Consider the following 22,778-nt stretch of genomic DNA (forward strand, 5'->3'; position numbering starts at 1 on the left):
GTCATCTTCATGGAACTCTAGAGTCTCCACAAATAAATAAATGTTGCCCATTCTCCTTCATCTGTCCCTCCAGCCAACACTTCCAAACCACCAGTGGAGCAAAGACATCATATCCATGGGACATGCAATCAAATACCACAAGGAACCAATAAAACATCCCCCTCACGTGGACAGCCTTGGAACCTCACCTGCCTCGAGAAGGTGTGTCATTTCAGCTTTATATTTGTTACTTGTTAGGAACATAGGGAAAGATGAGCTTTGTTTTTTGCAATTAAAAGTAAGGGAAAAAATAAAAGGAAGAAAAGAAGTGGGGAAGGAAATTTTATTTCCAAGCTTCTAAAAGGATCTTAAAAACCATAGAGAGTAAAAAAACGCAAATATATATATATATATAAAATATATATATATAATTGACAGGGTCCTTTTAAGCAATTCTTCACATTATCTAATGGTGATAGGATATACCACGTAACCATATATGTGTTTTCCCGTAATCCTGATCAGTGCTGACAGCTCACAAATTTCTTCTCAGACAACATTACTCCTAGACTGTACAGATTTCTTTTCTCTAAAACAAAGGAGAAGGAAAAAAACCCCAAAGTAATCAAGTAGAAAGAAAAAAACCCAAAACTCTCTTAAACAAGGTCTTCCAGGTCGGGCTGGGTGAGAGCTGAGTTTAACACCTCCTGCATGGCTGTGGGAGCTCCTTCTCAGTCTCTCCATGGCACAGAATTTCTTCCAGCACCTATTACTACCCACCATCCCAGACAAATGCCCCCTCTTGCCCTGCTCCCACCCTGCCCAGGGTCTCATCACTTCACAGGAGCCCCAGCTTTGTCCAGCTGCACCCTTAGCACTTCTCCTCCCCCATGCCTGCCCATCAATCCTAACCTCAACTTTTACTTTTTAGGACTTCTTAATACCTCTGTCCATCCAGAAGAAGTTAATCCCTGCTCTCCATCCCAACCAGCAGCACAGTTTCCAGTTTAGCATGCCTGCTGCTATTGCAAGCTCCCCTCTAGCAGGAATTCAGGCTGCTGGGGATGAGGAGGGATTCATGCTTGGCTTTTCAGGATCTAGCTCCCACATCAGGAAGGCAGGGGCCCAAGGACAGAACCAACTGCTCCAAACCAGAAAGGACCTCAGGAAATAAAGGCAGAGAAAGCCGAGAGAGAGAAATGGAGCCGGGGCAGAACCATATGCTCCAGATTCTTCCTCACCCTGAAATGTCATGGCAGCTTTTGGACATTGCCAAAAAGTAAACAAAAACCCAACGGTGCCTAGTTCCCCATCCCCCCCCCCAACAGTTTTTTAAACACTTAATGTCCAGCTTAAGTGAAATCAACAGATTTTAAAATCCACACAGGTGTCAAAAAGGAGAGTTACAAAAATTTGCTTGTTCCTGTTATTGCAGCAAAACCAACCCCAACTCAAGCCTCAGAGGCAGAGGGCTAAAGGCAACATCTCGAGCTGTGTCACCCCACTTCAAAGGTCCAAGAGGCTCTTTGGATCCCATTCCTAGCAGGGAACTCCCACTGCGGCCCCAACAACTCTCTGTCTCCAGGCATCCTTCATCCCAGGGATGCTGCTGCAGGCAGCTGATGGAAGATGGCTCAGCCCCAGGCACCCCCACTCCTTCCTGCACAGCTCAAAAGCCAGGCAGGGGGTTAGTCACACTGCCTTCCTCTTCCTCCTCTTCCTCCTCCTCTGTTACACCCTACATGGGAAATTGGCAACCATGCCCACCCCAGCCAGCTGTTGATAAACTGCATATATTCAGCACACACTCAGTACAGTATAACAACAAAAGCTACCGTAATTTACTTAAAAAACCAACAAACCACCAATTTCAAAACAACCACCAAAGCTTCCAAATCCTCCCCACCCTACAGTGCTGATCCTCAGCCTTCTGGCCCCAACAAGGCACCAGTGGCAAGTGACACCAGCCCCGTGCCATCCCTGCCTGGTAAGGCATAAAGGGTGGCCCCGCCTCTCTAGCAGCATCTCCTGCCTTGGCACCCAACTCCTCCTGTGGAGTCTGGGGTGTTGAGGGTGCTCCCACCAGAGGGGCTGGGCCAGCAGTTTGCTCTGGTGCTATCCTGTCCAGTTATTTGGGACACACACACACACAAAAGAAAATGGGACAAGCTCTGGCTACCAGCATGGAGAAGCTGCCACAGCCTCACGGGTCTGCACACAGCCCCACAGGGAGGAGAGGGGGATTCCATTGCTGATCCTGGGGAGTCCACGCTGGGATCACTGTAACATTGTCTCTGCTGTATTCTGCTGGAGACAGGGGATGAGGCCGAAGAGAGGGAAGGAGCAGCACAGTGGTCAGGTTGGGAGCTGGCAGGGCCCTCGACACTACACACAGAGGGGAGGTAGATCAGCTTTGGAGTCCCCTTGCCTGGGAGGATGTCTTCTTGGACACCAGCTCGATTCCTGGAGTTTTGGAAAAGCCCACTGCAGGGCCCTGTATACCTGTGCTTGCCTTTTCTCAAGGCAAAGGTGTCTTGGAGCCTGTTCACGCTGCTGGAAAGCTCTCAAACTTGTGCAGGAATTTCCCTCAAAACTTTTTAGCCCTGAAACTGCCTCCATAGCTGCTGCAGGCAAACCGTTGGAAGCTGAGGACAAGCCCAGAGGTGACGGCAGCGACCTGCAGGGCAGGAGGGACCCTGGCTCCCTCCTCTTGGCCACCTGGTTGGACCCCAACCCCAACCCCAGCCCTTCTCCCTGCCCTGCCACGCCAGTCCAGCTGCCACCCCGACCCGTGTGCTGTGGGGATAGTGTGTGTGATGCTCTCCATCCTCCCCCCTCCCCAGGTCCCCATCCCCAGCATCCCCCCTGCCGTTAGTCTTGCTGCTCGTTCATCTCCATGTCCGACACCAGGATGTTCTTCTCAGCAGATTCACTGGGATTGGAGGTGGTTCGACTGTAGCGAGCGCTCTCGAAGGCGCTATGCTCCACGCTCTGCCGGCGCTTGTACAGGAAGACAACGACCCCCAGCACGGCACACAGCGCCAGCATCGACATCACCACCACTGCAATGGCTGTCGTGTTCTCTGGCAGAGCTGCAGGGAGGAAGGGTTGCTGTGAGGCCAACAGATAATGCCTGTTCCTTCCTCAGCCTGCAGGAGAGGCTGGGGCTGGTGGGGCTCCAGCCAGGCTTGAGTTTTTGGGTAGGGTCATTGAATAACAGAATGCCCTAAATTGGAAGGAACCCACAAAGACTATCAAGCCCAACTCCTGGACCTGCACAGGACACCCCAAGAATCTCACCCTGTGCCTGAGACTGCTAACAAAATGCTTCTTGAGCTCTAACAGTCTTGGGGCTGTGACTACTGCCCTGGGGAGCCTGTTTCCGTGCTGTTTCCCCCCATGTGGATCAGAGCAGGACAGGACTGGAATGAGATTAGCTCAGCTGGTTGAACATGATGCTAAATACATCAAGGTTGTGGATTTGATTACTGTATGGGTCATTCACTTAAGAGCTGGACTCACTGATCCTTGTGGGTCCCTTCCAACTCAGTACATTCTATGATTCTGTGAATCTGCCCTGGTGATTTGGGTCCATCTTGCCCCTGGCAGAGCTCCTGGAGCTGGGCAGACTTCCTGGGTCTTTCCTAATCTCTATGAACATTTAGCAGCTGCCTGGGATGGATCTTTGGGATCCCACCAGCAGATGTGGTGACCATCCCCCAGAGTGATGAGGCAGTGTTGGCACAGGCAGGAGAGTCTGGCAAGCAGTTGGGCAGACACACACCTCCATGGAAGTGTGGCTCCTGCTGCTGAGAAGTCCTAACCCAAGGCCAAAGTCACTTGGGAATGGCATTTCCCACCCACAAACCCCATTTCTTTGGTTATTTACACAAGCTGGGCTGCAGTACAGGGTCCCAGTCCTGGTTTCCAGTCCCAGTTCTATGCCAGGCTGATGGTTGATGCCACTCACCTGCCCTGGAAAAGCTGCTCTCCTCCACTGCAATGGCAACACAGACAGGTGAGTGCATGGCTGCGACACCCTCCCATCTTCCCACCACAAGCACCACTGGACCCATACCCTGCACTGCTCCCAGTGCCGCACCACATGGACAATGGGTGATGCACGGCTGGAGCATCCTGACTGTCCTCCACCACTGTCCCACCGGCCTCATCCTGCCCCAAGGAGTTGACCCAGCCTCTGAGACTTGCACAGCCCATCACTGAACCAAATGGGGACCTGCAGACCCCAACACCAACCCATACAATCCCCTGCACTGGAATGAACCAGAACATGTGGTTGGTGCTGCCTGTGTGACAGCTCTTCCCTGTAGCACCCTGCCCAGACCCCCAGATCACTTTATATCAGCCCAGGAGCCTTGGGTACCAGAGCCCTACCTCGGGGGATCTTGCAGATGACCCCCATGGTTACATTTGTGCAGGAGCCTAGGCGCCACACGCCGTTGCTGCTCTGGATCCAGTAGCAGCTGTTCTGGCTAAGCATGCTGGGCCCCGTGTCGTGCTGGCCCCAGTTGGAGTAGTTCACAGCAGTGTTGTCATGCCAAACCAAGGTGCCACCTGGGAAATGGGTGAATTAGGCTTGCGGAGGCTGAAGGGGATACCCCACCTTTGTCCCAGTTCAGAAAGTACAAGGAGGCACGACAGGGCTCTGGGCAACCTGGTCTAGGGGAAAGTGGCCCTGCCAATGGCAGGGGATGGGACTGGACAGGCTTTAAGGTCTCTTCCAACCCAAACCATCCTGGGATTCTGTGATTCTATGGTGGGGAGGTGTGATGGGGAGGACCAAGGGCTGCAGCGCACCTTTCTGCATCTGAAGGCTCCAGTGCCCTGGAGAAGGCTTTGGGCTTCCTATCCCACCAAACCAGAGGAGGACACACACAGCATGTCAAGCACAGCCTGAGACACTGATGTGCCTGGTCACACCATGGCATGAGCCCCCCTCACTGGTGCCACCACCAAGGGCCTCCTCTGCTCACTGCAGACCTGATGGGAATTCATGGAGGTGCCTGGGGGAATATCTTAAATGTTACTCTTTCCTTTGTACCTTTGGGGTTGAAGGTCATGCCCAGCCAGGCCCCCTTGGAAGGGCCCTCGTATGCCTGGAGATGCTCCCATACAAAGACATTCTCCATCTCATCCTGGATGGACAACACCGTGCCGCCAACTGCAGAGGGAAGACTTTCATGGAGGAGCCCAGAATTGAGAGGATTGAGCTGGGGAGCAGCAGTGCATGCCCAAGAGGACAAAATTGAGGACCCACCCGTGAACCACTATGATGATTGGGGAACCCTAACACAGAACAGAAAGATGATGGCTGACCAAGGTTGAACATAGGCACAGGGCCAAGGGGGCTTTGCTGCGCCCACAAACAGCCTAGGGATCCCACTCTCTTCCATTTCCAAGAATGCATCACTCTCCTTTACCACCCCAGCCCCCTCATACCTTTCTGGCACCTCCTCATGGCATCCTTTTGCCCCAGGGTGATCTCCATGTGGAAGGTGTAGCAGTGGTCCCGGAAGGGGATCCAGGATGAGTCTTCCAGTGATTTGGGACAGCTGCCACTGTAGCTCCACTTGTGTGTGTGGGGGTGACCTGGAGAGCACATGGTACATTAAAGGTGTGGTGGGGCACAGGATGTCAGGGTCGCACAGCACATTGGGGCACCCAGATACACAAGGACACAGGGAAGGTTCCTGGTGGGATGCCATCTCTAACCCGTGGTCACACCCCACCCAGACCACTCCAGGCCCCCTGGCCAGCACCTGTTCGGAGCTGGCAGATGCCCCCCTGCAGCTTGGTGTCACAGCCAGCTGTGCGCCAGGTCCCGTCTGTGTCCATGTAGGAGCAGCCGGTGATCTGCTGGGGCTCCCCATCCTGCCAGTTGGTGTAGACGAGGTTCTCCTCAGTCAGCCATGAGTAGCTCCGGCCTCCCTGGAGGACCACAGGGAAGAGATGCTTTAAGAGCTGCTGTGATCCCCCTGGGGACCCCAGCTCCAGGTGTTTGCCCCCTTCCCTCACCTCATCGTTGGCCAACCCAATCCAGAGTGGAGCCTGCAGGCTGCTGACAGCCTGCATGAGGAAGGCCTGGCTGTAGGGGTTAGGGATGGTGGCCAGCGTAGCATTGAGTGTCTCGCAGAGCAGCAGTGCCTCGTGCCACCTGAGGGGTTTCTGCAGGATGCGGTAAGTGCTGTTTTGGTAAAAGAGGGTGCCGGTAGGAGAGGGGGGGAATGGCGTCTGCGCAGGGCTCAGGGATGGGTCTGGAGGAGCAAAGAGACACAGTCAGAGGGCACAGAGGACACTCCTGCATCCCAGGTGAGTCACTGGCTTGTCCATCCCTACCCAGGCCACGCTGTCCTTGGCAACCAGGGAGGGCAGAGGGACATCCCCAGGGATGACAAGCAGTGACACCCTAGTACCATTCCCACCTGGGAGCTGTCCACCACGATATACATCCCTTTGGGACACACTGAGCCAGGCTGGCAGGCACAGGTTTGGGGCTGTCCCACAAATGGCTGAGATCAGGGATCCCCCTGCCCAAGTCAAGTCCCAAGCTCCCCAAGCTGCCTCAAGCTAAACCCATTGCCCCAAACTCCCCAGTCCACCACAGCATGGGGCACTAAGGTGGCAGTGGCAGGTCCCCAGCCAAGACAGCTGGGGCTGTCCCCTTGTCCCCCTCCTACCTATGCTCCGCTGGCAGACATAGCCATGCTTCTCCTCCAGGCAACTCCGGTCATCCCAGCGTCCCGTGAAGAGCGGTGGTGAGCCATGCCACACCACAACACAGTTGGTCTGCACAGCCAAGCCACAAGATCAGCACTGCTCTTAGCACTGTTGTCCTACACCAGAGATCCCCATGCCAGGAACCACTCCCGTGCAGTGCTGCATCCTGCACTGCCCTTGGAGAGCCACCCCAACCCACTGAATCCTTCCTTTCCCAAGGCTGGGCCTGGGGCTGAGACCTTCCAAGGGAATGGGGGTGCTATGGGAAATCTCCCTCACCGGCTTGTCACGGGGGCTGGAGGAACTGCAGCCTGAGGGCTCTCCAGGTGCCCAGCTCACGTGCTGCAGCGGCTCCCCCTCCACCCACTGGAACTCCCCCTGGGCATCGTGCAGGCCAATCCAGAGGTCAAAGGAGATGTTGGGCAGCATGGATGTGATGAAAGCTGCAAATGACAGGTGAGGTGCTGAGGACCACCCCTGGCAGGTAAGGTTAGTGGGGGTGGTGGGGGCAGAGGAGACCTACCCTGCTCCAGGGGGCTGTCAATGGTGGCCAGGATGGCGCCCTGGCTCTCACACACCTGCTTCGCCTCTGGCCACTTCACTATCTCACCTTTGTTGTGGCCATTGAAGCTGAAACACTGCATAGGCAGGGGCACAAGATGGTCCGGGAGGTGCAGCTGCCCCCAGCCTTGAGCCCTGCATCCTCTCCACCCAACCACCCTCTGCAGCCCCATTCTGCCCCAATGGTCCTTCTCTCCTTCACACCCTCATGCCTGCCAGCCCCCAACCCCTCTGGCCCTCCCACATCTCTCCTGGCAAACCTGTGCACACACCTCACCTTCCCCACCCCACAGCACAACTCCCCCAGCATCCCTGTAAATGCATCCCCCAGCATTCCCCACAAAACCTGTGCAGGCATCCCTCTCCATCCTGCCATTTTGCAGCCACCCCCTCTTTGCCTTGACAGGGCTGGTGGAAGACCAGGAAGTAGCCATCACCTCTCCATCCTGCTCTCTCCATCCCCTCTCCCATTCTGTTGTCTCTCCATCCCCTCTCCCATCCTGCTATCCCATCTCCCATCTTGCCATCCCCTCTCCCATCTTGCTGTCCCCTCTCCCATTCTGCTGCCTCCCATCTTACCATCCCCCCTCCCTCCAGTGGTACCTTGCTGAGGAAGGGCAGCCAGCCTTGGGGACAGCCTCTCCCATCTTGCTGTCCCCTCTCCCATTCTGCTGTCTCCTCTCCCATCTTACCATCCCCCCTCCCATGCTGCCATCCCCCCTCCCTCCAGTGGTACCTTGCTGAGGAAGGGCAGCCAGCCTTGGGGACAGCCCCCACTCGTGGGAGCAGGTACCGGAGGGAGGGAAGGCTTCACAGCCGTCCCATTGCTCCGCTTGCAGATATAAGGCAGTGCCGTCATGCACTTCTGGTCCCCCCAGTCCTCTGTGGGGAGGGACAGACTGAGCATGGTGCCCCTCTGCACTGGTACAGGTGCCCCAGGCCCTCAGAGCCCCTTGTGGAGCCCTGCCCTGCCCTGTCCTGCCCTCACCTCGGCTGGCTGTCATGTACACACACTTCCTGTCCTTGCTGACAGGCCGGGGCTTGCCCGGCGCCCAAGAGACGAAATTGAGGATGGACCCATCAGACCACCTGGAACAGCATGAGGAGGAACATGAGGCTGAGCAGCAACTTAATGAATGGGACCACCTGAATCCCCTAACTGGGAGCGCGTCCCACCACTGCCCCCTTGGGTGAGGAACCTCCAAGCCCAGCAAACCAGGATGAGACCCCTGAGACGCAGTTGCTGAGACACAGCACTCTGAGAGGTGGGGATGGTGGTGTAAGGACACACAGGGACATAGTGGTGTGGAGATGTGATGGGGACGGTGGTGTGGGGACATGCAGGGACACGGTGGGTGGCTGTGACTTACTTGAACCTCCCATCATTCTCGTAGGTATGCAGCCCAATCCACCAGTGCTGCTCCTGGCCCCTGGAGAACTGCACGGCCAGAGAGGACATATCAGTGCCCTTCAGGGACTGGGGGTCTTTGGGGACAACTTAGGCTGCAATGGGGATCAGATACCCTTCCCCAGCTTGCAAAAGCAAGGCAAAAAGCATCACTTTGCTGAGCCCCAAACCCACTCGCAGGTTTCAGGACCAGCCATCACACAACCCCATCATAACCCCAGCAAAACCCAGCAATGCAAGTACTGTCCCTCCAGAAAAGGGTTAAAGAAGACAAGGAAGAGCAGCCCACAAGGCAGCAGAGCCCATTGGTGCCCCAGGAAATTCTGGACCCCTTGGTACCTTCTTCAGGTTCTGGCCCAGGAAGCGCAGCTCGGCCTCACTGTGCACCGATGTCAGCTCGGCCTGGAACCAGCTGCAGATGCGCTGTGCCTGCAGCCATGTTGAGTGGTGCTCAAAGAACTTGTACTCAGCCTCCTGGTACTTCACCCACTCTTTGCTGCCTGCAGACAGGAACCAGTGTCATGCTAAGGCTGTGACATCCCTGCCACAGCCACCCTGACCCTTGGTCCCTGCGTGTTGGGCTGCTTTGTGTTTTGTCCCTCTCCTGCAGCAGAGCAGCAGCAGGATGCCTGGGTTCCCCTCCCTCCCACAGCCCTGCCCAGGATCCAGCCTCGTCTGGATATCACTGTGGCAGACATCCATTAAGGACATCAGGTGGTCTATGCATGAGCTGAAGTTGAATCAGGAGAGGTCGAGGTTGGATATCAGAAAAAGGTTCTTGCCCCAGAGGGTGGTCAGGCATGGAACAGGCTCCCCAGGGCAGTGACTACAGCTTCAACATTGCCAGAGCTCAAGGAGCATTTGGACAACACTCTCAAGCACAGGGTGGGATTGTTGGGGTGTCTGTGCAGAGCCAGGAGCTTGGGTCAGTGGTCTTTGTGGGTCCCTTCCAACTCAGAATATTCTGTGACTGTGACAAAAGGCCATGGCCAACGCACCTTGGATCGTGATCTCCGGCTCCTTCACATCGGCACCTGGAGAAAGTGCAAGGAGAAGCTGTCAGTGCGGTGTGGGCTGGGATGCTCCCATGGATGCTTCTCCACAAACCATGTGTGGGCTGCAACAGCAGGATGCCCCTCCTGAATTCCCCCAGAAGAGACAGCACCTCTCCCAGTCCCACAATTAGGAATCATTCTCCTACCTCCCGAGGATTCCCAAGGATTCCACCATCCTACAGCTCATGCTCCTCCAGGGCAGTCACAACTGATAGGTTTGGGGGCCCCTTTGCCAGTACCTTTGGGCAGTTTGCAGATCCAGTCCAGCTGGGCTTCACACTGCATTGGCATCCACTGCAGAGAGGCCAGATCCAGCACCGCACAGCTTCGGATGTCATCGTCATCATAGTTAGTGCGGTCAAAGTTGTGGTAGAAAAACTGGGGGTTAAGAGAGATGGGCAGTGTTGGTCATTTCCACCAGCATCAGATTTGCCCCTCCCACAACCCAAATGCCCCCTGGACTCACCCCCAGCCCGTCACTCCACCTCCAGCTCCGGTCCCCTGTGGGGTCCCGCCGGTTCAGGCCAATCCAGAACCAGTGCTGCTCGTGGAGCTCCGGCTCCGATTCCCTGCGGGGGACCAGGGATATAGGTGAGAACACAACCCCCTTCAAACCAGAGATGTTCATATTTATATACAAATATATATTTATAATCAGGCCTTTTCCTGTTTGTTTTCAAAGCCTGCTGTCCCTACACACCTGAAGGCAGGAACTGGGATAACAGGCATGCTGGCTCAAGACTGGAGTTGCTTTAAACCCAGTCTCCATCCCCAAATTACACTGAACTTCCTGCACATCTTGCACATCAGCCACACTAACTGATGCACCTTCTGTACACCAGTTTGTGCTCAGAAAGACCAGTCCATGCACCATCCATCCATGTGTGCTAGAGCACCAGAAGGGCTGTGGGCTCGTGCCAGGCGTGCTTTGGCAGCAGGACACACACTGATGCCACCAGCCTCTTACCCAAAAATCTTGTTGAGGGTGTTGGCAACAAAATGCTCCTCCTCGTAGCTGCCTAGGCTGAGCAGCTGGGCCCCCAGCTCCCGGCAGAATTCCTGCGCAGCGATCCATGTCTTCTTCTCCTGCAGCTTTTCGAAGTTGAACACCTAGGAAAGGAAGAACCCTCAGCATGGGGGGCCCTGAAGCAGAAAAGGAGCAGAGCGCTGCTCCCATCTGCAGGCAGTCAGGTCCCAGGGCACATTGCTACCACCTAGCCCCAGCCAGACTTGTGGGGTGCCTCTAGCAAGCACCAAAATGTGCCCTTTCACACCCCTGCACTAGGGAAGTACATCCATCCCCACAACAACCTGACCAACCCGCCTTCACCTTGTAGCAGTGACGGAGTTTGGGGTCGGAGTTCCATCCTGTGGGGCAGGTGGCAGTGAGGCCGGGTGTGGGGAAAGGACCAGGCAGTTCAGGGTTGACTGGGGTGCCCAGGTTCTGCCGACAGATGTACTTGGCCTTGAAGGTGCTGCAGTTCTTCACCTCCCACAGCCCCATGGAGCTGCCAGTGGCCAGGGCCACGCAGCCACCCTTGTTGTAACCTGGAGTGCTCACGAGAGCAGGGGAGATGCCAGCCTTAGGGTAGTAGAGTGCTGGGGGGCAGGGCCAGCCCCACCTTGCGTGAAGGGCAAGTCCCCATCCCACCCCCATCCCTTACCAGGCTGGTCGCGGTTCCAGTGAGTGTACATCACCTCATCACCGCTCAGCCAGCGGAACGCGCCCGTCTCATTGATGTCCTGCAGAGCCGTCCAAAAATACTCCCCGTCCCAGCCATAGATGAGGCTGCTCACGTATGCCTGCTCGAACCTGGAGACAGTGAGAATGGGCAATGCAGTGAGCCGAGACACTGAGCTGCCTGTGATGCTCCAGCCCTGGGAGGTCACTCCCCACCTTGCAGGGCTTCTTTTCGGGCAAACTCACCACCACTGGCATGGCACTGACCTGTTGGTGATGGTGACCAGTGTGGAGCCGTAGTCAGAGCACGTCTTGCGGGCACTGCTGTAGGGGACATGGTCCTCACCCAGCCAGAAGCAGGACGGGCTGTGCCACTTCCAGCCCTGAGGACGAGTGACAGGGGACATCCACCACCGCCCACCTGGACCTCTCTAGAAAGATGGGACCAATCCCAGGGCACAAGAGCAACATCCCAAGTTCCTCACCACCACATCTGCCTTCTCCTGGGAGTTCTCCTGCCCCTGGCTGCTCCAGTTTGACCCTGCTCAGCTTTGAGCTCTAACAAGCCCCTGGCCCCAGAGGACATGGCTGCAGGAAAAATAAACACCCAGGCAGCTTCAAAGCTGGGGAAACAGCTCTCCCTGCCAACATCCAGCCCCATCCAGGGTGAAGGGAAGGGAACACAATCACCTCCTTAAAGAGATAAAGAGGAACCTCCTCCTCGTCCGTAAATAGGAATCTCCTTTTACACCACAGGGCTGAGTCCAGAGTGAGTACCACTGCAGCTGGCTTTAATCCCCCACCTTGTTGATGCTAGAGCCTATCTGGGGCTGGAGACACAATAGTGCCTGTTTTCTGCTAGAGCAGGGAGCCGGGTGCCCTGGGGCTGGCAGTGGTGGTGGCAGAGTGGGGGGGGACATGGGGGCTCATCTGCAAGAGGTGACACACACCCTTCACAAGGGTGAACTGGCTCAGCCAAGGACCCAAGTGGCCCCAGGCTCAGGGACCCTCTGAAACAGGAAGCATCACTTGGGTTCTACTCCTGGGTCCCCTGGGCATTGGAAGGACAGTGGGGGACTGTCGGGGGTTGAGTACACTTGGAATTTCTTCCCATTCCTGTTACTAAGCAACAAATAGTTGGGCGTTTTAGAGCCATCAAGTCTTTTGTAAAAGACAAAAGGTGTGCTTGGGCAGGGCACGGTAAGGGGAGAGCGGGCCCTGGGAACGCTCCCTTGTTGTTCTGACGCTGAGGGGAGAGGCTGCTCTCTTTGGTTTCCAGCTGCTACCAGAGGAAATCCAACTGTGCCCTGTTTTTTCTCTTCTCCTGGCTGGGTGAGCTTTGATTCAACTTTTCTTCCCGCTGGGAAGGGCGCGTTTCCCCGGGCTGCGTTTCCTCGCGGCTGCTGCCGGGGAGCCCAGCTGCCTCTGCTGCCTGCCCCTGCCCTCTGCCACACGAGACCGCGGCGTCTGCTGTGACTGCAGAAATCCTTGCTACCTCGCTGCTAGCCAGGAGGGAGCCGGTGCCTGCCCCTGCTGCCCTGCTTTCTGCCGCTCCGAGCTGCCTGGCTGCCTGCTTTTCAGCCCTTCGACATTGCCAGCTGCCTGGGGCTGGCCTGGCCCTGCGCCGCAGCGCCACCTGCAGCCGCTCAGGAGTCATCGCACCTGCCCTGCCCGGCCGGGAGCTCAACAGCGCCACCTGCAGCCGCTCGGCAGTCATCGCACCTGCCCTGCCCAGCTGGGAGCTCAACAGTGCCCTTGCTGCTTGCAACCGTGATTACACCACACGGGAAAAGGCTCAGCAGCTCACAAGTCATCTGCTGTTGGTTTCTGGTTCTAGTTGTGGTTGCTATTATTGTTATTGCTTGTTTATAGATACTAGCAAAGAACTCATATTCCTTTTTTCCCATACCTTTGCCTGAAAGCCCTTGATTTTTCAAAATTAAACAATTTGGAGGGAGGGGAAAAATCACATTCTCTGTCCTAGGGAGGGTTCAACCTCTCTTGGCCAGACACCTGTCTTCCAAACCAAGACAGGGACACATGCCATTTCCAGTGTCATCAGCACAGCAGTGAGGGAAGCAAGAGAGAAGCTTTGGGAAATGAAAACAATCCCAAATCCCAGTTTCTCCCCCAAGCTCCTATTCCTACAGCCTTTCTCTGAAGGTGGCAAATCCGGGTACAGACCACCAGCTGGGTCCCTCTGGAACAACATGGATGCAACTGAGCAGCCAAGAAAAGGGCCTGTCCTGGGACAGTGCAGGCCCCCAGACAGGTCCCCAACCAGCCCTAGGCCCCAGCATTTCTAACACCCCAAGGGTGCAATCTCACTCACTGAGCACCACAGCAAGTCACTGTGATCCAAACGAGGGCCAGGGCAGGATCCCCAATCCCAGCTGTTGCTTCCAGCTCCCAGTCCCAGTGTGACTGCCCCCGCAGCCCTCTCCTGCTCTGCCTTTCCCACTGCCCAAACCTCTATCCTTCATTGGTCCCTTTAAGGCTGTTCCAGAAATAAGAGAGATTTTTAAAGGGCGGCAAAAGCAGAAAAGCCACCACAAAAAACCAGTGGACTGGCTGGAGTGGATAGGACCAACCCCTGAGCAAGGTGTGCCTCTTCTCCACCAGCTTCTGCCTCTGGGTGGCAAAAGTCCTCACTGAAAATGAGGAAGTAGAGGAATAATGGGAAATGAACTTTCCTTGGCTCATTTGTCCCTCTCAGTTTGTTTCCCAATGCCTCTCTGCTGGGCACCCAGGGCCAGGGTAAGACTGTGGCTGGAGAGTCAGGAGGGAGTTAAATCTGCACGGGGACATCCTGTGAGTGCTCAGGACTGCTTTGGGGACACACAGATGCACAGTAGCAGAATTTTGCTCAGCACCTGCTGACACTGGATCTCTTCCAGCTATGTCTGGCAGCCTTCAAATCTGGCCCTGCATGGCAGCTCTCCTAGCTGCTGTGTTGCCTTGAGCTCTGGCACAGCCAAGCAGCTGCTGGAAATGGGGCAAGAACATGGGACAAGCCTGGCAGCACCTCTGGGAGCTGGCCCGGAGCGGCTGCTTGCTAGTCAGGATGCAAGTGCACCGGCCAGCTCAGAAATGCTGGGAGAGGTTCAAAAGCCACAGCGCTGCCAGACTTGGCGCTTGGAGGTTTTGCAGAGAACCACAAAAGCCACTTCCCAGCAAGTGTGGGAAGCTTCAGCCCTGTGCGACAGCTGGGGAAACTGAGACAGGGCATGGGCTGAGAGAGAATCCGCTGGTGTCCCCAGAATGCCCATGCCCTGCCTGGAGGAGGCAACCTGCCATTGTGCCAAGGCACAGGGCTGGCAGCTACCTCCATCCTGCCAGCCTTCCACATGCTCCTGTGTTTTGGCAAGAAGAGAGGCAATGGGGAAAAAAATCCCCAAAAGGCCGCCTGATGGGGAGGGTCTTGGACAATGTGCACAGATGCATGTGCTTTGTGTCCCAATTTCTTCCCATAGTCTTCTCCACCATGGCAGTGAGGGGCTCAGCAGCCCCAGAGTGCTCCAGCTCAGCAGCTCTCAAGCACAGTCTAGCTGCTTCAGGTGCTGCTCATTGGGGCTCCCCAAACTGGTTTTAGGGAAAGATCCCCTGAAGCCTCAAACACCAGGTAGAGCCGGGGAGCAGCTAGAGCCACTCCTGCTGCAAGTGTTTCTCACCTTTCGGCACCCGTGGTCATCCTCCTCCTTCTCCTGGCTCACCCGACCAGGCTTTTTGCAGATGGATGGCAGGGTCTGGTTGCAGGGGCTGTCGTTCCACCTCCCTTCCTGCAGGGTGGGAAGAGAAGTGGGAATGAGCGTCTCTGACAGCTTGGGGAATGTTCCAGCCCCTTCACCCCTACCTTGGGTCTGAAGACTTTCCTTCCCTACACCAACTTCCCAAGGATGATGTGATGGATCCCTCCCATCCCAACGGCTGGGATGAGCCAGGTTGAACCCAGCAGGAAATGCTCACTGAGGAATGCTTTCCTCAGCCATGAGGATGCTGGGGTGCCCCCTGAAGAAGTGCAGGGTAACACCCGACCCCTCCAGGCTCTCACCGGCCCCCAGATGGTCACACAGTCCTCCAGGCTGTCACGGAAGTTGTTGGGCTCAAAGGGGTGCCAGTATGTGAACCTCACAGGTGTCCCATCTGACCACTCGAAGTTCATCTGCAGCTTGAGGTCATTTAGGCCAATCCAGAGCTCTTCCACATCTGCCACGACAGGAAGGGACGGGGTGAAATTCCTTCCTCCTGCCTGACCTTCTGAAGAACCGCCCAGTGACCTTAGCCCCTGTGATGGGACCAGTCTCTGCACAGCACCTGCCAAAACCCACTCAGGGCTCAGCTCTGACCCCCAGATGCAAGCGGGCAGGAGAGGGCAGGACAGGGTTGGGACCTTTCCAGGAAAGGGGCTGGTGGCATAGCAAGCTCCTCCTTACCTTGCTTGATCTGCTTGGTGACAAATTCCAACTCAGAGAGGGTGTGGATGCTGACCAGGTCACCCCCACTCCGCAGGCAGGTTTTCTTCGCCTCCTGCCAGCTCTTCTTCTCTCCTACCAGCCGGTAGCAGTTGGACTGGAAGGGCTGCCAGCTGGGCTCGCAGTCTACCTTCACCTCTGACCATGAGTCTGGCAGGACACAAAGCAGCCTGAGGGCTCCTGCCCAGCTCCCCAGCCCTCTCCTTGGCAGTGAAAGGACTGCAGTCCTGCATGTGTTCAGCAGACCAAGCCAAAGCTGCAGTGGGAAAGCCATGCCCAAAATATAATAGGCAGTGCAATGTGTGGGAATGGCAGCTTCAGAGCTCCAGGGACATAATAAAATTCCTTCTGTCTGCAGAGGAGTGAAGGCAGAGCAGGGAACCCCTGGGGACCATGGGGACCCGTTGTTCTCCATCCCTCCCTTACCACCCACCCTGGAATGGCACCAAGTGCTCCTTGGAAATGTTCCTTGCGGATGACTTTTCCCAAATCTAGGGAGCTCAAGTCCTGCTCCGCATATCTAGGACACCAGCAAGCTGGGTACACCACGGGCACTTATATGGCAGCATCCCCTGACCATGCTGGGGTGGGAGCACACCCAGATTGGATACAGAGCTGCCTGTTCCTGACGCTGGTCATCCCCTGCTCACCCGTCAGGAAGGGGTCAGCTGTGGCATTGGGCTTCTTCTTGCAGACATAGGGTAGGGCGATGCCACAGTCACGGTTCTGCCACCCACCAGACGATTCGGTACGGATCACCCCACAGTTCTCCTCACTGGGGTTGTCAGGCTGGTCTGGAGAGTGGGATGAGGAGGGGACAGGCTACTGAGGAGCCAGGGCAGAGCCATCAATGCAGCTCTCCCTGCTCCAACACCAGTAAAACCCCTTTTATTTTATTTTGCAAGATGAAGATGCAGCCCCACATGTCCAAGATTATTTACAGTGCCTCAACATACAAGAGCCCAACGCGTCACTGTTTTACCTGGAAATAGCAGTCAGGGGGTCAAAGTACCAGACCTGAACTTCTGCCTGTCCCCACACCTCCTCCAAGGGCATCACTGTATTCCCCCAAGTGCCTCTGGGTGATGGCACCAGGCACGACCAATGGGCCCTCTGCCCTCTGAGCACCCTAGGGCTAGGGATGGGTGTCTGCAGCTGGGGACCACTCCTCAGCCATACTCCAGCACTAAGCAGGTATGCAGCAACCCCCCAAACAAGAAATGACAACCCTGGTTATCCACAGGGTCAGCAAGTGTTTGCAGAGGGCTAATTCCCTCCCAGCACCCTGTGTCCAGGCTCCAGCTCCATAGATGTCCTACACAGTTACACAGGCCCCTGGGGCTCTCAGTCCCCATGCAGCAAGGGGATACCCTGCAGCAGCCCAGGCCACGTCCATTGCCATGGGGCCATCTCTGGTGGTCACAGGGAGGTCTTCAGCCCCCATTACCACCACAACCTCCCCTGTCTTACCACTCTCCCAGTTGAGGTACTTGAGGGGTGAGTTATCTGACCACTGCCAACCTCCATTGATGTCCAGGTCATTGAGCCCAATCCAGAGCGTGGAGCTGTACCCAGTCAGCAGCCCTGGAGCCAACACAGCCAGAGAGGCAGAATCAGTCCCCCAAGCCCAGCTCAGTCCCCAGCTTTCATCCCCCCAAACCTGGGGCCAGCAGAACAAACCAGCAGTGGCAATGCCAGCAGTGCCACCAGCTCTGCCCTGGATGAGGAGGGCACAGTCAGGCTGCCAGAACTCACCATTGATGTAGGTCTGCTCATGGATCTCAGTGATGCTCAGCAGGTTGGCCCCTTGCTGCTCACAGCTATTCCAGGCCTCCCGCCATGACAGCGTTGACTGGAAGTTGAACTGGTAGCAGCTGTTGGTGAGGTGATCCTTGTCCCAAAAGGTCTCACAGTCATTGCCTGTGGGGATGAGCAGGGTGAGCTCCCAACACAGACACAAAAAAGCCCCCAGTAACCCAGTAAACCCCAATAACTTGCTGCCCTGGCACTGCAGACTGCTCCCAAGGGGAGGGGAGAGCAGGAAAGTCCCCAAGAGGGATGGGGTTTTTGCTTTTCCGCATGGGAAGTGTTCCCCTACTTACTCTTTATGGGGCAGAAGCCCCACCGCTCGTCCTTGCCATAGTCCTGGGTGGTGGCACACCAGAGATGCCCGTCCTCCCGCCCTGTGCTGGTGCACTCGTGAAACCACTGGTTGTCGTACTTGAAGGGGATGGTGCAGGGCTTCCCATGGGAGTTGCCCTGGATGGTGTAAATCTCTGGGGAAGAAGAGGAGCCCTTGCTTGAGGATGTTTCTGTGGGGCCTGGAGGGACGTTTGGGGTGAGGGGTGTGGGTTGGCCCAGTGTAGGGGGTTATTGGGTGCCCAGAGGCTGCCCACTCCCCATTGTCCAGATCCTGCCTAGGTCTGTAGCCTCAACAAGCTGGGACTGAGCTTCCTAGGCAGGACCTGATTGCTGCAACACCATGGCGTCAGCTCATATTTTGGGGTTGGTTTGGGTTACAGGGTAACACTAATGCCCAAGGAGGTATTACCAGAGTAGGGCACAGAGCACAGATCCTCCTCGGTGCCATACGTCCTCCACTGTGAGCCATGTGTCTGGTCCCCCCTGTCCAGGGAGGAATTGCCCGGGCGGGCACTGAGATGCTGCGAGAGCTGCTCGCCGAGCCCACGGCAGCTCCAGCGCATGTTGACTGACTCGCGGTCGCACTCATAAGTGGCCAAAGGGTGCAGCCCTGACGTGGCATTCGCCCCATGCCATGACACCCCCAGGCACTGCATGGCCCCCACACTGAAGAGGCGATTTCGGGAGACCCATTTCCACTGCTGGGCCAGGGCACTGGCATTGCAGCCCTTGGCCAGTCGCACCAGAGAGTCCTTGGTCTCCAGGCAGCCCTGCGTGCCCACGTTGTAGATGAGGAAGACCTTGGAGTCTGGGGAGAAAACAAATGGAAAGGGTGAAATCATTGCTGGGGATGCAGTATGTGCCACGCATGGCCCAGAGCCCTCATAGAACATCCTGACTCTGTGCAAAGCAAGTTTTGGGATGCATCCCTGGGCACAGCACCCAGGACACCAGGGACCACCACCTTCCTTCAGCACTGACTCAGGGTTTACTCCAATGACTGTCCCCAGTGGAGCGACATGGGTGGGTGTCTGTATCCAGCGTGGCATCACCAAGGGTGGCTATTGGGCATCGAAGCCAGAGCAAAGGGCTCGCCCACTCTAACCACATCATTAGAGTCATTCAAAACTGAGCTCCCATGGGCAGCACTTGGCTGCAGCATTCCCAGGCATTGCAACAATGCCAGTGCTGGAGTCATCTGCTCTGAGTGGACAAAAACAGAGCAGGGAAATAGCATCCATCACTGCTATGTGTGTTTGGGGACCTGCTAAAAACTGGAACAAAGAGGAACTGCTAGGGAAGGTCTCTCATTGTGTGATGGAAAATGCCTGCATGGCCCCAGCCTCAGCAAACACAAAATATCATGTCAGGACCCTTTGGAATCCCAGCCCAGGCACTGGGAAGTAGAAGCCAAGTGAGGGGAATTGCTGCCAGCAGATAAAATGCAACCGATGAGGGAAAACAGTCTGAGCTCAACCCCAACTCCACACACGTCCCACAACCCTGCCTGCTGTCACGGACCAACCATGCATCCCCCAGGAAATTCCCTGACCTCTAGCAACACCGGGGTCACCCCACCATGTGACTCTATCCCAAAACCTGTATAAACCAGTAAATCGCAGACATTATGCTGGGACATGCTGCTCCAGCTGATGTGTCATTTAAAAAAGACATTTTATTTCTTCAAATGAATGTTTCTAAGATAAGAAGCCACCTCAGGGCTTCTCACCACCTCTTCCTGCCCCAGCCCTTCAGCAAGAAGCTGCCCAAAGCAACATACAAACACCACCATTTTTGTTGTTCTTTTTTTGTTATAAAACATTCCATTTTTTTCTACCACAAACATTCACCAGGAGTCCAAGCGAACTCATGGGCCCCACTATATTTAGCTTTGGTTTGCTTTGGTTTTTTGCCACTGTATGAATTATTTGAGCTGAAAAGGTTTCAATTTCCTATTTCCCTGCAACCTCACCCAGCCCCAGCTCTGTTGTTACAGGCGGCTACAGCACATTCAAGCAACAAACATCTTGGCTCACAGACCTTCCATGCCCTGTGTATGAAAGGAAAAAGAAATGGAGGAAGACAGACAACCCTATTTCATTTGGGAGTTACAGCGTCAACCTAGCTCCAGGATAGAAATTATGTCAGAGGCCCTTTCCGCAGTCCAGATGACATCAGTGATGATGTCAAATAGACAGAAGTGAAGCTTGTTTGCAGGGCTTTATTTCATTTAAGGGAAACATTTAATTTCACTGAAAATATTTTTAAAGTCATGGCAAGTGAGAAAATAAGCAAAAATCCAGACAGGGCGGATTCTGGCTGGCTGAAGCTCAGGTTCTTTAAGCTTATGCTGGTGTTTCTCCAGCTGGAACTGGCCTGATCCCAACCTGGACAGCGGAAGACCAGCTCATCCCCCACCAAACACCTTCTCCCCATGCCAGCACCCCCCGTATCACACCCAGCCCATTGCTCTCCCCTTCCCACCTACACTGAGGGCAGTGCAGCCCATGCAGCACCAGGGACATGGGGGCCTTTAAGCACTTTTGGGTGATGCAGCATCAGTGCCATGACCTGCTGGAGCAGGATGAGGCCTCCCAGGGGCACAGCCTGATGCCTCCATCCTCTGCAAGGAGACAAACGCTGGTGCTTTGCTCCTTAGAATAGAAAAAGCTGCTGTACCATGAGCATTGCCACAGACAGCATCTGCAACAGGACACCCTCCTCAGTTACCTGTGAGCCCTGCCGTGCAAGAAAAAAATAATATTGGGTTGGAAAACCCCTGCAGCAGCTCAGGAATTGGTGTCAGGGTGCTCAGTGCCACGTTGGGGCTGGCAGCACCATGCAAGGGCCACCCTCACTAGAGGCCCTGGAGGAGCACTGTGTACAAGGAAGCCATCCAGACTGGAGGGGGCAGGCCTGGGGCCAGAGAAGCACAAAGTATCATTTTACTCTAAAAAGAGAAGAGCTGGAGGTAGGAAATTACAGGCTACAGGATTTGGGCAGTCCCTGCATGCTGCAAGCAGCTCAGCCTCTTGGCTCAAAGAAGGCAGGAGAGGCCACACAGTGCATCCCCCCAGCTCTGCTGGGCCATGGAGGAATGGGAAAGCTCTGGCACCAGCTCAGCACTTGTATACCCCCAGCTCTTCCAGCTTCTCCCTGTGCAAAACCACTCGCTGTGCACTGCTGGGCAGGAGCTGGGGGGACGACCCACATGAGCTCAACACAAGGCAGCAAAGCTGTGTTTCATCCAAAATACACCTTTCTTTCCCTTTTTTCTATAGAATTTGTGGTTGACTGACCCCCACTGGTGTCTATGACATTGGAAGTGGTGCTTGAACAGGCTCCTGAGGCACTGAAGGGAGTGTTCAGCATTCCTGACCCCAGGATAGATATGGAGTTGGGTGGGAGGAAGCAAGTTTGAATCAATGAATCCCTTTTCCCAGTCTGGTACTCTGCAGAGCAAACCAAATCCTTGCAGGAGACAGCTCCAGAGGAGTATCCCAAAGCACTGAGAATGTCCCTGTCCCTTCCAGGGCCCACTCTCCTGCACTGGCCTCAGTAGCCATGGCACAGCTAGGGCTGACTCATTTCAGAGATGCTCCTCAGATTTTGGTATGCACCTGCAGACCTGAAATCACACAGGTGGAGCTTTCCAACCACCCTCCAGTTATGGAAACCTACCCATGGCAACACTAGCAGATCCTTCCCAAAGAGGCTGCCCTCTGGCACAGGACAGAGAGCACTGGAAAATGCAATCCTAACTGGATGCTCTGCCTGGAATCACCAAAATTAAACGAGGGCTGTGATTGGCACCATGTGTCTCTCCCTCCTGCATGCTCCATCTTTTGAGCAGGGCCAGCTCAGAGCAGCTCTGATCCATCACATCCTGCTCCTCCTTCTCTGTGGAGGACTTGTGGAAGCAAAGCAAAATCTCACACATTTCCATCAAGGATGGTGTCTTGTCCCAGCCATGCAGCCACTGGGATGCTGCCTCCAGCCTACTGGTGGGACCAATGGGAAGCAGTTGACGCTACAAGGCAGTGTGATAGTGGGGACAGGGGACAGCTGGGGCTGTGAGCAGGACACTGGCTCTGCCTGCAGAAACACTCTCCTCTCCCATGTGGGAAATACTGGGATGTTCATGCCCCAGCACAGCAGGAGAAATTGGCCTTGGCACTGGTGGCTGAACACTGCAGGGATGGAGAAGCTGTCCTTTGGGGCAGGCCTCAGGGAAGCTTTTACATCCTGCACTGGCTCCAGGTTCTTTCTCTTAATCAAAAAAAAGCAAGTTATTGGCCAGCAGAAAGCTCGAACTGAAGGACTCAGCTCAACCCTCCCCACAACAGCTTTACCACCCCCAAGCAAATATGGAAAGCTTCACAACCAGCAATTTTGGGGACTGTGGGCAGCACTGTGAGAGAGCACTGAGAGAGGCGACAGGGATGGGGAGGTTCCAGGGGGCAAATGCAGTGGTAGACAGAGAAAGCCCTGCAGCATGACATGGATGGGCATCCTTGGCACCACCTAGCCCCGCCACCTGCAACAGCAGCCCAGAGCACCCCTGCTCCATTGCATTTGTCACCCTCCCATCACCAGCAACAAGTGAAGGGAGCAAATTTAAGAAAGGACTGAAGCTACACCTGGACCCTGGTCCCAGTTATCCTGAGCTGGAGCAGCACCAGGGCACTGTCTACAACTGCAACCGAAAGCAAATGCTATCCCCCACGCATCAGTGCTGTGAG

At 55.4% G+C, this 22,778-nt stretch overlaps 1 protein-coding gene across 1 annotated transcript in view; it reads right to left on the bottom strand.

Moving 5' to 3' along the window:
- Window positions 1-308: 308 nt before the first annotated feature.
- Window positions 309-22,778, bottom strand: part of MRC2 (mannose receptor C-type 2) — a 29,665-nt gene continuing 7,195 nt past the window's right edge. Inside the window, exons 2-30 of the mRNA XM_085083348.1 lie at window positions 18,446-18,844; window positions 17,997-18,170; window positions 17,650-17,814; window positions 17,365-17,478; window positions 16,545-16,688; window positions 15,856-16,044; window positions 15,474-15,628; window positions 15,094-15,201; window positions 11,690-11,805; window positions 11,406-11,554; window positions 11,072-11,289; window positions 10,709-10,851; window positions 10,208-10,310; window positions 9,981-10,119; window positions 9,685-9,720; window positions 9,026-9,186; window positions 8,649-8,716; window positions 8,267-8,367; window positions 8,015-8,160; window positions 7,241-7,355; window positions 6,997-7,160; window positions 6,678-6,786; window positions 6,016-6,254; window positions 5,760-5,928; window positions 5,440-5,589; window positions 5,042-5,161; window positions 4,375-4,554; window positions 3,950-3,976; window positions 309-3,071 (exon numbers count right to left, since the gene is read on the bottom strand). Of these exons, the coding sequence (XP_084939474.1) occupies window positions 2,851-3,071; window positions 3,950-3,976; window positions 4,375-4,554; window positions 5,042-5,161; window positions 5,440-5,589; window positions 5,760-5,928; window positions 6,016-6,254; window positions 6,678-6,786; window positions 6,997-7,160; window positions 7,241-7,355; window positions 8,015-8,160; window positions 8,267-8,367; window positions 8,649-8,716; window positions 9,026-9,186; window positions 9,685-9,720; window positions 9,981-10,119; window positions 10,208-10,310; window positions 10,709-10,851; window positions 11,072-11,289; window positions 11,406-11,554; window positions 11,690-11,805; window positions 15,094-15,201; window positions 15,474-15,628; window positions 15,856-16,044; window positions 16,545-16,688; window positions 17,365-17,478; window positions 17,650-17,814; window positions 17,997-18,170; window positions 18,446-18,844 (4,322 nt within the window). The 3' untranslated portion in view covers window positions 309-2,850. The remainder of the gene's footprint in view (window positions 3,072-3,949; window positions 3,977-4,374; window positions 4,555-5,041; window positions 5,162-5,439; window positions 5,590-5,759; window positions 5,929-6,015; window positions 6,255-6,677; window positions 6,787-6,996; window positions 7,161-7,240; window positions 7,356-8,014; window positions 8,161-8,266; window positions 8,368-8,648; window positions 8,717-9,025; window positions 9,187-9,684; window positions 9,721-9,980; window positions 10,120-10,207; window positions 10,311-10,708; window positions 10,852-11,071; window positions 11,290-11,405; window positions 11,555-11,689; window positions 11,806-15,093; window positions 15,202-15,473; window positions 15,629-15,855; window positions 16,045-16,544; window positions 16,689-17,364; window positions 17,479-17,649; window positions 17,815-17,996; window positions 18,171-18,445; window positions 18,845-22,778) is intronic.

The sequence above is a fragment of the Lichenostomus cassidix genome, chromosome 27, assembly GCF_008360975.1.
Source record: "Lichenostomus cassidix isolate B80296 chromosome 27, HeHo_3.0, whole genome shotgun sequence".
NCBI classification, from domain to species: domain Eukaryota; kingdom Metazoa; phylum Chordata; class Aves; order Passeriformes; family Meliphagidae; genus Lichenostomus; species Lichenostomus cassidix.